Raw genomic sequence first — 12,791 nt, 5'->3', positions numbered from 1 at the left:
GCCTGTGGGAGCCTGGGGCATGTCCTCCCAGCTCAGTGATGGGACGTGTGAGGGCTGGGATTCCTCTCTTTATACCATCAGCACACTTCTGAGATGGTGTTAAATTTTCAAAATAAACCCGACTTGCTCTTGGTTTCTGTACACTTCCTGAGGGAAGCAGTGGTCCTTGCTGAGAGGCACGTGTGTGGATGTGGAATGGCTTCTTGTGAGGCACAACTGCTTTGCTGTTCCCTACACCCCACCCTCTTGGGGTATGGCACGGGCTCCCCTTCCCCTTGTCACCTTGGCCCCTCTGTCCCCTTCCTTGTCTTCGGTGGTGGCTGCTGGCAGCCTTCGCAGGACAGGTGTCCCCCTGTGACTGGTGCTGGCACAAGCCCTGCCCAGAGCCCGGCCTCTCTCCTGTGGTCTCCTTCAGTGCTGCCCATTCTGTGACTTTGCTCACGCACCATGGTGGCGGGAAAGAGGAGTGTGCAGGGAGGCTCGGAAACCGCTTTCTGGCCGGTGGACTGGGAAGGCAGGGAGCAGGCTTGCTGCCCTGCAGCGGGTGCTCCGTTCATCCCGCTTGGAGCCTCCACAATGGATTTGTTTCTGAACTGACGTTCCCTCTGCTTGGTCTGGGAGCCAGAGGAGGGCCGGGAGGGGCTGGCACCTGTCCTGTGCCCACTGTGTGGCCACCACTGCGCCAGGAGTTCTAAGGGAGTGCCGTGAGGGAGCTGGGCGCTCCCTGTTCTGCAAAAGAGAGTCTGCAGCTCCGGGATCCTGGAGCTCCTTCCAGAAGCTGCTGGGGTTTGAACCCAGGCCCTCCTCACTCTGCAACCAGAGGTCTTTCCCTGCTTTCCTGTTGCTCTCTGTCCCAGCTCTGCCGTCTCGCCTCCGCGGCCCAGGGCCTGGGCCCGGGCCCGGAGTCTGTTGTAGCCATTAATTGTTGACATAAACTAAATCCTGCAACGAGGGGACGAGAGAGCCCGGGATGAGGCCTTCATGGCTGTGAGAGGCCCATGCTCCCTGTCAGTGGGATTGGCTCTTATTCTCTTTTATCTTTTGACTGATTAGAGAATTGAAATGTTCCCCCTGAGTCAGAGCCTATTCAGGCTGCCCGGTAGACACCGTGGTACCCACATCTGCTCTCGGCCTGCGAGGGCCTTTGTGAGGCGCCCTTTGTCAGGTGTCTGAGTGTGAGCAGTTATGCGTGCTTTTGGGCAAATAAATCTAAACAGTGTCTGGCCCTACATAAACAGTACATGTTTCTTATGCCAAGTCTATGGGATGCGTGTTCCTTTTCCTTTTTAGCACAAATCCTGGGATACAGTGTGTTTGCATAATTTATTTTTATTTTTAATCGAAAAGACAAGATGTTTCAGCAAAACTTTCAGTCTGCAGATCTGCCGTTGAACATGCTGAGGAGAGTGGCCAGCAGACACCGTGGCGGCTTCTCCCACAGGCCGCATGACAGGCACCCACCTTCCGGGCGGCCTCCTGGCAGCGGCACTGCCCTGCCTGCCACCAGAGGGTTTTGTGAAAAGAATCTTCTCAACCTGAAAGATGACAATAATTACATCTGCCTGCTCGTTCATTACACGTACACTCTTATTCCCAGTGAAATGGAAATTTCGGGTTCAGAGTTATTGCTAACCAAATTACCTGTATCAGCAGAAGAGCATCTGCTCACAATTACTTAGGAAACAGGAAAAATGAATCTTTGCGGCATGTGCATTTGCAGCTCTGATGTCTATAAATTGAAAGCAACGCCTGGAGTTTAGTCGTCCATTTCTCAACATGTTCAGAGGAGGAGGCAGCCTTGCCAAAATTCGCTGTGCCCACTCACAGGTGGTGGCAGAGCTGGTAGCAGGCCCTGGAGAAGCACCGTGATCCACGAGAGTGCCTCCCTCCCACCCCCATGAGCAAGACCTGCTCTCTGGCATGTCAGGACGGATGCTCTGTGGGCCCTGACTCAGTGCTAAGAGCGACTGTCCAGCGAGCACAGGCCCTGAGGCGCCTCAGATTCCTAGTGACATCCCTCCAGGTAGGCACATGTTCACTTGTTCAGTCTCCTCAGGTCTGCGCTGGCAGAGGGGAGGCTAGGCTTTCAGGACACTCAGGGTTACTAATTCTGGTGACACAGACGACCTGGAGGCTCCAGGTGGAATTTCCTCTGTCTCTGTTGCAAGTGGCCGTCCTGGAGGGCAGGACACAGGCCCTGTCTGCTCTGCGGCTTCACCTTTGCAGGTGTACACGCGGAGACCGTGATAAATCCCGGAGAGCCCGTGGGGGAGGAGCTCCTGTCTGGAAGCAGTTCGTCTGTGTCCTGTGAGGTTGATGCTATGTCAGAGTCTGGTCCTTCCTGTGTGTGCGTTCCCAGACGGACTTGCCTTGCTCTGCAGAGGGTGATGGCTGTGCTAGGGCGCTGATCCCCAGAGATATGGGACAAGTTCCTGCACCCACTTGGCCATGTTGGATCCTTTTACAGAACGAGACAGCCCTTAGTTCTATCCTGAGTCTGTGGCTGCCTCACATGCACCTTTGATGGGTTACCCAGCCTGCCTCACGGGGGGGGGGGCAGGCCCTGGCCAGGAAGCTGTCCTGTGGATGGACTCTCTGCATTAGGCTCCTTCTGGCCAAGCCTGAGGCAGGATCACCTCTGGCCACATCTTGGGGAGGGGGCGAGGGCTGCTCCTTCCTGTACCACTGCAGGTGGAATTCACCATAGAGGAAAAAGGGTTTATCTTTACTCTGCTCAGTTACATTTCTTCAGTGACAGATGTTCCAGAAGTGTGTGTTTACTTTCTCGGATCTGTGTGCTTGCAGTGTACACTGGGAAGATGTCCTGTGCCTCATGGCACATGCTAGAGCTGTTTGTGTTCCTGCTCACAAAGGCACCCTTCTCCTTCAGTGAGTTGGGAGGCAGTGCAGGACCTGGCTGGGGAGGCTGACTGCTCTGTGCGTCACTCGCCCTGGGCAGCTCCTTCCTGCGTGGCTGCCTGTCTGGGTCTCCTGAGTGTCTGGTGCTGGGCATGGGCCTGCTTGTTTAACAGGCTGCTGGATATGTAGCACATGCCAGGCGTGGCCAGACGGGCCTCTACCCTGTTGAAGTCAGTGTACCCCGCCAGGCTGTCGGGCTCCTGCTGGGACCCCAGTGAAGAACCAAGTAAGGCTCCTTGTTGGTACATGGGCCTGACGGCTCCTCAGCTAACAAATCACTGTGTTACAGTGCAGATGGGGGGCAGTGCGGTGGTGGCATGGACAGATGTCCAGGTGTCCTGGAATCGGTTAAGAAGCACTTGAATCCACGTTGGTAACCTGGGAGTTAACACTTCCTTCCAGTGATTTTTTTTTTTTACAGGGAGAGAGAGAGAGAGAGAGAGAGAGAGAGAGAGAGAGAGAGAGAGAGAGAAGATCAGAGAGAGGGATAGATAGAGACAGACAGACAGGAACAGATGAGAAGCATCAATCATCAGTTTCTCGTTGCGACACCTTAGTTGTTCATTGATTGCTTTCTCATATGTGCCTTGACCATGGGCCTTCAACAGACCAAGTAACCCCTTGCTGGAGCCAATGACCTTGGGTCTAAGCTGGTGAGCTTTTTGCTCAAACCAGATGACCCGCGCTCAAGCTGGCGACCTCGGGGTCTTGAACCTGGGTCCTCCGCATCCCAGTCCGTCGCTCTATCCACTGCGCCGCCTGGTCAGGCCTTCCAGTGATTAATCTGTGACAAACCCCCGGCTGCCTTTAAAGGGCCGAGCTAAGCCGTCCCACCAGTGGAGACATGATAGGGCTGGTGTTTGCTGACCTATATATACCGTGGTCTGTCCAGCACTAGCAGGGTGGGCATGACCGCCGCCCAGGCCGCTGAAGTTGCAGGCTGGAGACTGGCAGGGACTGGAAAGGGCCGGGAGCCCCTGGCAGGGCCTGGCACCTGTCTCGGGTGCTGTGTTTGTGGGCAGTGACTCTCTCTCAGGATGGTCACCCCTGCCTTTCCCTGGCCGCGGGCTGCGTGCTTATGGACGTTCACTGCTCCTTCTCTGTGTGAAGCAGCTGTCCTTGCTCACTGTGTCAGCCATATTTAAATGTTTTGTCACGTCAGCGTCCTGGCCACAGCAGGGGCTTCTGGCAGAGTCCTTGCTGTTCCCTGTGCTCTCATGGGGGAGGCATTGGGGCCTTGCTGATATAGAAGTGCAGGGGTCTCTCATAATCTATGCATGGGCATGTGCCAGAACTCTCAATAAAGTGAAGCAAGATGCCCCTCCCTGGTGTGGGAACTGACCCTTCAGGGACAGGAGCCAGGCGCCAGAGGAGCTGAACAGAGGGTGAGCCAATGCCAGCTGGAAGACCCCTGCTGCCCAGCCTGCCCCCCGTCCCTGCCTGCCTCCAGGACCTGGCCCCCGAGCCCCGCCCTGTGCTCATCTTGGGGCCATCAGTCCCCAGTTTGTCCCGGCAGAGGCAGCGTGTGGCAGGTGTAGGGGCCTCATGGAAATTAGGGCTGCCCAGAGCTCCTCTGGTGGGGATAGCACCTTCCAGCCAGGTGCCCCCCTTCCTGCAAGTCCTCATCTGTGGGATGCAGAGGGTGTCGGGACAGCCCCTGCCTTTGGTTTCTGCAGCATGATAGTTATCTCGACCATGTGTAACGCAAACCACAGCACTGACTTCTCTTACACTTGTTTGCCACTGCTAGAACTCTGGGAGAAGAGGGAACACTTTGGACTTTGCTCAGGGTGGCCTCTCAGGGCAGGCCCCTGGGGATGGGTGCCCCGCAGAGAGGCCATGTCCATGGCTCAGGAGGTCAAGGAAGAGACAGGCACAGAGGGAAGACATTAGCAACATGTGGGTGGGCCCTGTGAAAGCAGCAGTGTGGAAAATCCAGGTCCCATCCCGTCCAGTCCGTTGGTCAACAAGACATTCTGGGTTGCTGCTGACCACTCGCTTGGCAGAGACCCGGTTAGGGCATGCAGGGCCATAGGCTGGGAATTGCCACTGCAGCGCCTGGGGACAAGCAGCTTCGTCCCTGACAGGAGATGTGTGCCCGGGAAATGCAGTTAGGGAAGCCTGGCTCTCCTCACAGACCCAGCCTTTTCTTACCTGGCACCCAGAGGCACCTGACCAGGGCCGTGCCTGCTTGGCACTCACTGGCTGGGTCCAGAAGTAGGCGGCGTTTGCCAGAGGAGCTGCTGAGCTCGTCCCTGCCTCTCTGGGCCTCCCAGGACCCTCCAGGACCCCCCAGGACCTCAGCCTGTGTCTGGTGGTCTGCCTTGGGCGGGAGAAGTGCGTCTGTGGGCATCCCCGAGGTCCTGGGCAGTGGTGGTGAGCAGGTTGCTGTGCAGTGGGCACGGAGGAGGTGGCTCCCTGACAGCCTGGCCTGTGTTTGTGTCGCGCAGAGCAAGTCCACCGGCACCTGGACCAGCACGAGGTGCGGTACCTGCAGTTCGCCTTCCGCTGGATGAACAACCTGTTGATGAGGGAGGTGCCCCTGCGCTGCACCATCCGCCTGTGGGACACCTACCAGGTGAGCTCTGCCCCTCCCATGCCAGTCTGTGCGTAGCGTGGCGTTGCCTGAGGGCATGGCGTGGTCGACTGTAGTGCTTCCAAGTCCGTTTCTGATGCTCTTGTCACCTGTGCCAACGTGAAACAGGGAAGGGACTTCTGTCTTGTGTAGTGGCTGAGTTTCACTCCCACTGTGCTTGACAGTGTCCTCCCCTGCTTGCTGGCATTTCTGTTGGGCAGGGTCCTGGCGGTGGGCGGCGTGAGCGCTCAAGACTGCGGATGGGTCTGAGCCACGTCTCCCTCAAACACTCATGCTCATACACGTCTGTGTTCCGAGTTACTCGTACTGTTTATGAAAGCTCACTGACAGAGCCGGGCGATGTGAAGCCCCTCCTCCCCACCGGTTTTGATGAAGCTCATTTCTTGAGGAGATTGAGTTTTCTGGGACAAACCACCTGTCCCCCGAGTGTGGCATTGCGCATTCTAGTCCCTTTCCATTTCGGAGGAGATGCTGGCTGAAGCTGAGGCCAGTCTGTGGGTGGCTCGCAGATAGCAGGTGCCCGTCTGGGACTGGAGTCGCGTCCCGTGGAGGCTGCTGCGCACTCCTAACCATGGGCAGCTTCCTCTCACAATGAGCAGGCAGCAGCCTATGGACACGGAGTGGGACGCAGGCACAGGCTGCTTCGTGCGCAGCTTAGGTGCAGGCCCTGGGGTTGGCTCTGGCATCAGAGCCTAGTACGTGGATGGCCATGGAGAGGGTGGGGGGGGGCAGGGCCTTAGGCAGGCTGAAAGGGTGTCAGCTGGGCCACCCTGTGTGGAGGGGTCCCAGCCTGATCCCCCCTGTGAGGAAGACAGTCTTGGTTTGGCTGATGCGTTCTTTCTATGGGTTGGGATGCTCTGGCTGCTGACATGCGGACCCCCATGCCCACGGGACATGCTCTTCACTTGTTCTCATGAGTCCCATAGTGGAACAATAGTCCGGAGCTCTGTTTTGGTGCTGCCCGTGTGCCCCGCGTATCTCTGTGTGTTTCATGGCTCTGAAGCTGCATGCGTTGACCTGAGTTTTCCTTCCTGCACTACACTGATGGCATTTGCTGTGGACATTGTGACGAGTCAGGAGACTGCATCCCACCCTGACTTTGGTTTTCATCTGTGAGGCCCTGGGCAGCCACAGAACTCCTGGGCCCTGTTTGTCAGACATAAAGCCTTTCCCTGGCCGTTGGCTTAGGTGGCCGGCAGCCTGGCACTGATGGTCGGGTCTCGGGACCATCTCAGGAACAAATTTAATCTCCCATAGTATGCAGAGCTCCTTGTAATCCTGTCCCCATTACGGGTAAATTAGGTGTTAAGTCCACTGCATTTTGAGGACCCTGAAAATGGACTGTGTGTCCAGGGTCCGTCACCACTTGCTAAAACACATAATGAACATTAAAATTAAAGCACAAGTGTGTCATCTTTATTGAGTTAATTTTCCCGAAATTAAATTTTGTCATGAATTGACTCATTTGTACCATGGACTCATTCTTGGACTGCTGTTCTCTGGTCATAAAGCCTTTCCTATCTTAGAAATTGGGGGTATTTTTATTTTACAAGCCCAGTAACCATGAAATTATATTGCATCTTTTGGCAACGAAATGCAAAGTGATCATAGGACGGCAACTGGTAATCCCTCTCCTCTAAACCAGGGCCATGACAGGTTTTAGGAGCTCTGTAACCCCTGCGAGGCATCTCGTGGGATATGTGTAAACGAAAGGTTATTAAGAGGCACCTGTTCTGTCCCAGACCCCAAACTAGGTAGTGGCACAAAAGTGAATGAGAAAGACATTAGTACGCAAGACCTCAGAGATCACTGCACAGTTGGGAGACGGCCCTGCTCCCTGGGCCAGCGCATGACACTCACCAGAAGTGGTCCTGGTTCAGCAGTTACTTGAAAAATGTGACAGAGGTACTGATTTATTTATTTTTTTACAGGGACAGAGAGAGGGATAGATAGGGACAGATAGACAGGAGTGGAGAGAGTTGAGAAGCATCAATCATCAGTTTTTTTCGTTACGACACCTTAGTTCATTGATTGCTTTCTCATATGTGTCCCTGAGCTTTCTTCTTTGGAGCGAGGCACATTCATTAACCCAGGACTCAGTGTCACGTGGGCCCTTGTTTCCTTGTGGCAGGAGCAGGGCAGAGCAGGGGGACAGGGAGGGCAGCAGACGCTCACAGGTGGGCTCTCCTCTGGAGCCCTCACCCCACATACACAGCTTTTGGGAAACCTTCGTTTGTGTCCACTTCCTGTTGAAATCGTCTGAGCGGCAGGTAGAAAGGTTTTTTCTCTCAGGTGTCACAAGAACATTGTTTTAAGTTACATTATGTTTGCACCCTCAAGGTCAGCAAGGCTGCCCTCACCACGCAGTCCTTGCTGACGCCGTGGCTTGACAATCGCAGTGTCCTGTAAGGATTGGAACCTGTCACAGGCTTTCTCACAGTGGGTGTTCTGACCGCTTGCAGTACAGGGCATGAGTCGCTGAATTGGAGTGAGGGCCTTAGGCAGGGTGGTACCACATGGTCTTGGGTCCGAGGATGCCCTGGTCGCAGAGCCTGTGGTTTCCTGACATTTCTGCTCTGCAGGAGCAGAGGGGTCTGAATGTGCTTTAAGCAGCTGCATGAGAAGAGGCCCACCCAGGGCTCATGCCACTGTGAGTCCACTGCTCTGTCATTATTCCTCAGCGGCAGGGTAGTGGTGTTGTGGCCAGGGCTCGGGCATCGTCAGCTGCTCGACCTCAGGGACCTTGTGTGAAATGATGTCCTTCTCCATATGTAGGACTCTGGGGCTCAGGGACTCTGGAAAAAGACTCCACTCGGACAGGACCGTCTGATTTCTGTGTACTTGTCTGCTCTATCCATTGTTAAGTCTGAGGAGCCAGAGACTCCTCCCTCCCGTCCTCAGACCCCTCCCCTTTCTGAGGCAGGGCTTCTGCTGGTCCAGGACTGCGCTCCCTGGTTACTCGGGCTGCAGGTTAACCCCGGAGCCCGCAGTGTGCTCCTGGTGGTTGGGACTTGCCGGGTGGGGAGGCAGCCTGTTCTCAGGGCCCTGCTCTGTGACACCGTTGTCTCCAGCCCGGGAGGTGGGTCTACCTGCCTGTTTCCTGCGCTGTGGTGGGGGTGGGGGCACTGCTCTGGGACACTGCACCTAATAGGAAGGCATCCTAGGGCTTCCTGTCTGCAGCCGAGGGAGGGTGTGGGTTGGCCCTGACTTCCCTGAAGGGAGAGTCTGCATAAAAAAGGTAATGGCTTTTCTCTGAATGATTTTCAGACACGAGCTTCTTGCTCTCAGCTAATGAACCTGCCCTTGTGTACTGAACCCATCTGGTCTCCATACCAGGCGTTACCAGGAAACCTCAGGTCCTGTTGGCCACAGGAGCTGCCTGCCTAGGTCGCTGGCACAGGGAGGGTAAGCGGCATGGTGATCAGGAGCTCCTCCCAGGGCACCTGTCTGATGCATCAGCTAACAAAGCAAGCAGCTGCATACAAAGAAGACCTACCTGTGCCTCAAGTCCATGTTGTTTTAAATTATATCGCATGTTTTTATTTCTTGAGTTGAGTATTCAAAATTTGCATATACATATGCAAATGCAATTTAATCAGCCCATCTAAACTTTCAGCTTTCAGCTGCTGAGGGCTCTGATGGCAGGCTTTCTTCTAGGGGGCATGGGGGACGCAGCCCGCGTGACCTCAGTGCCAGGCTTTGTTTCGCGGCTGAGATGAGTTTCTGATTGTTCCACTTGCCCATCTGTGCCTTCCACTGAATGAATCCTGCCTGTTCTGTTGTCACTCATTTGATTTGTGAGAGGCACTGGGTAGAAAGTGCTGGTGGGTCACCCCCTCCGGACCTGCACCTGGGCTTGGACCCTGACTCCTCGGCTTCTCCCGGAGTGGCCCTGGGCGAGTCCGTGGGCCTGTCTGGGCCCTTGGCCCTCGGTGCAGAGTGAGAGGGCCCAGTGCCAAGGGCTCGCATGTGAGCATTGCTTCTTTGGGAGTCAGCATGGGCCACAGGCAGCCATGGCTTGAGCCTTAAATCTGGACCTGCGACGCCCCAGTGATGAAGAATGTGGATCATGGTACTAGGTGCCCTCACGCAGGGCTGTGCTCTGTCCCCTGATGTCCTGGAGAGTCTGGTCTGAGAAACCTCTGCCCTTGCTGTGTCCCTGCTCGCTGCCCCTCAGAGGTCAGCTGCTCATGTGATGCTCTGCCAGAGCCTCTGAAATGCTCCTGGATGGCGTGGGGACATGCAGCACTGCCCCGCCTGTCTCTGGAGCCCCAGGAGTGAAAGCGAGACCTCTTGGAACAGAGGGGACAGCCTGCAGGGATACTCAGGGGGGAGGGGGGAGTGACGACCTGCATGATAAGCTTTCTTGAGCCCCTGGAATTGTTGGGCAGCACAGTCCCGGCAAAGCCGGTGCCCCTCCAGCCCAGGCTGCGGAGGCAGAGGACGGGAGAGGGTGCCCCTCCAGCCCAGCCTGCGGAGACAGGGGACGGGAGAGGGTGCCCCTCCAGCCCAGCCTGCGGAGGCAGAGGACGGGAGAGGGTGCCCCTCCAGCCCAGCCTGCGGAGGCAGGGGACGGGAGAGGGTGCCCCTCCAGCCCAGGCTGCGGAGACAGAGGACGGGAGAGGGTGCCCCTCCAGCCCAGCCTGCGGAGGCAGAGGACGGAAGAGGGTGCCCCTCCAGCCCAGGCTGCGGAGACAGGGGACAGGAGAGGGTGCCCCTCCAGCCCAGCCTGCGGAGGCAGGGGACGGGAGAGGGTGCCCCTCCAGCCCAGGCTGCGGAGACAGGGGACGGGGGAGGGTGCCCCTCCAGCCCAGGCTGCGGAGACAGGGGACGGGAGAGGGTGCCCCTCCAGCCCAGCCTGCGGAGACAGGGGACGGGAGAGGGTGCCCCTCCAGCCCAGCCTGCGGAGACAGGGGACGGGAGAGGGTGCCCCTCCAGCCCAGCCTGCGGAGGCAGGGGACGGGAGAGGGTGCCCCTCCAGCCCAGGCTGCGGAGGCAGGGGACGGGAGAGGGTGCCCCTCCAGCCCAGCCTGCGGAGGCAGGGGACGGAAGAGGGTGCCCCTCCAGCCCAGGCTGCGGAGACAGGGGACGGGGGAGGGTGCCCCTCCAGCCCAGCCTGCGGAGACAGGGGACGGGAGAGGGTGCCCCTCCAGCCCAGCCTGCGGAGGCAGGGGACGGGAGAGGGTGCCCCTCCAGCCCAGGCTGCGGAGACAGGGGACGGGAGAGGGTGCCCCTCCAGCCCAGCCTGCGGAGGCAGGGGACGGGAGAGGGTGCCCCTCCAGCCCAGGCTGCGGAGGCAGGGGACGGGAGAGGGTGCCCCTCCAGCCCAGCCTGCAGAGGCAGGGGACGGGAGAGGGTGCCCCTCCAGCCCAGGCTGCGGAGGCAGGGGACGGGAGAGGGTGCCCCTCCAGCCCAGGCTGCGGAGGCAGAGGACGGGAGAGGGTGCCCCTCCAGCCCAGGCTGCGGAGACAGAGGACGGGAGAGGGTGCCCCTGCAGCCCAGGCTGCGGAGGCAGAGCACGGGAGAGGGTGCCCCTCCAGCCCAGCCTGCGGAGGCAGGGGACGGGAGAGGGTGCCCCTCCAGCCCAGCCTGCGGAGGCAGGGGACGGGAGAGGGTGCCCCTCTAGCCCAGGCTGCGGAGGCAGGGGACGGGAGAGGGTGCCCCTCCAGCCCAGGCTGCGGAGACAGAGGAAGGGAGAGGGTGCCCCTCCAGCCCAGGCTGCGGAGACAGGGGACGGGAGAGGGTGCCCCTCCAGCCCAGGCTGCGGAGGCAGAGGACGGGAGAGGGTGCCCCTCCAGCCCAGGCTGCGGAGGCAGAGAACGGGAGAGGGTGCCATTTGTGTGGTTTGTTTCCTCAGGTTCAGCAACTACAAAGGAGGCTGGAGGCTTCAGGCATTTTGTCTGTCACAGTCCTGAGTGTTAGGGTGTCTACAGGGCTGGCTCCTGATAGAGGCTGTGGGGGAAACCTGTCCCCTGCCTTTCTCCTGGCTTCAGGAGTAACCAGCATGCTTTGGTGTCCTTGGCGCCTATAGATGTTTCACCCATCTCTGCCTCTGTCACCATATAGCTCTCTGCCCTTATGTGCCTGTGTCCCCATTCTGTCTTATTTCGAGGATGCCCGTCACTGGGTTAGGATCCTCCCTTGTCCACTGTTTACCTCACCTTCACTACATCTGCAGAGACCCTGCTTTCCAGTGAGGTCAGACTCCCAGGGCCCCGGGATTGGGGGTACCCTGGCGGTGGTGGCTGCACTGGGGAGTAGCTGCCGGCCTCTGGGTGCACAGTAGCATTAGCCGGGCCTGCTATGTTGGTTGACACAACACAGGCCAGTGCTGCTGCTCTGTGCCAGGTCCCTGTGTCCACAGAGGCCACGTGCTGCAGTGGACACAGGACCAAGGACGTTGGCATCCCTGTCGAGTGTCTGCATAGACTGAGCTGTTTGACTCAATATGGTTAAAGTCAGGAAGGATCAAATGGTTCAGTGTGATCCATTTCACCTGATGGCATTTTATTTTAAGTACAGAAATGGTAGTACGCTTTCAAGAAAAAAAATCACTTTCTTACTGATGTGAATGCACCATATTAAGAAACCACCGTGGCTTTGGGGCCAACCTGGCCCTGGCCCTGCCCAGCAGTGGGTAGAGCTGGGCCCCTGTGCTCTGTCACTGTCACCTTGAGGAGGAGGCTGGAGCCCTGGGCACTGCCACACTTGGAGGTGGTCACTGCCACTCTCTTGTCTTCCTTAAACTCGGGGTCTGGTGCATCGTGGTGTCAGGAATAAGCGCCTTTTAATTAAACTTCATGAAGAATAAATGTTAACTCTGAAAGTGTCTTTAATTTCTTCCCTGCAGCTGACAGTGTCTTTTGAAAAATGTGCTGTACACTTTAATCTCTGTCATCACCAAGAGCCCGTTTCCAAAGATGTATCAATGTTTTCTTAAGCGTGTGCATTCCCAATTATAAAGTAAGGTTATTTTTGGGTCTGGATTTGGTTCCTCACTAACGTCAGTGAAAACATGAAGTGTCCCAGCTCCATCGTCGAAGCCGTGCCAGCACAGGTGTGGTTCCTGCCAGCTGCTGGCCTTCTCCCCGGAGCAGGCGAGCGAGGCCTCCGCAGGGGCCTCTGCTGCCAGGCTGGGCTCTCCTGGACCTGCGGGCGCCAGAGTGAGAGGGCAATGCTGTCCGGGACTTCTCTTTTCACTGCCGTGCTTTTCTCTGTAGAGACGGAGCAGAGCCTTCAGTTAGAAGGGCTGGGTCGTGCAGGAGACCTCAGCTTT

At 57.5% G+C, this 12,791-nt stretch overlaps 1 protein-coding gene across 1 annotated transcript in view; it reads left to right on the top strand.

The window, feature by feature from the left end:
- Positions 1–12,791, top strand: part of TBC1D22A (TBC1 domain family member 22A) — a 216,143-nt gene that overhangs the window by 157,088 nt on the left and 46,264 nt on the right. Inside the window, exon 11 of the mRNA XM_066255142.1 lies at positions 5,370–5,497. Coding sequence (XP_066111239.1) covers positions 5,370–5,497 — 128 coding nt within the window. The remainder of the gene's footprint in view (positions 1–5,369; positions 5,498–12,791) is intronic.

The sequence above is a fragment of the Saccopteryx bilineata genome, chromosome 1 (assembly GCF_036850765.1).
Source record: "Saccopteryx bilineata isolate mSacBil1 chromosome 1, mSacBil1_pri_phased_curated, whole genome shotgun sequence".
Classification (NCBI taxonomy): Eukaryota; Metazoa; Chordata; class Mammalia; order Chiroptera; family Emballonuridae; genus Saccopteryx; species Saccopteryx bilineata.
This window is presented reverse-complemented; position numbering and strand designations above follow the sequence as displayed.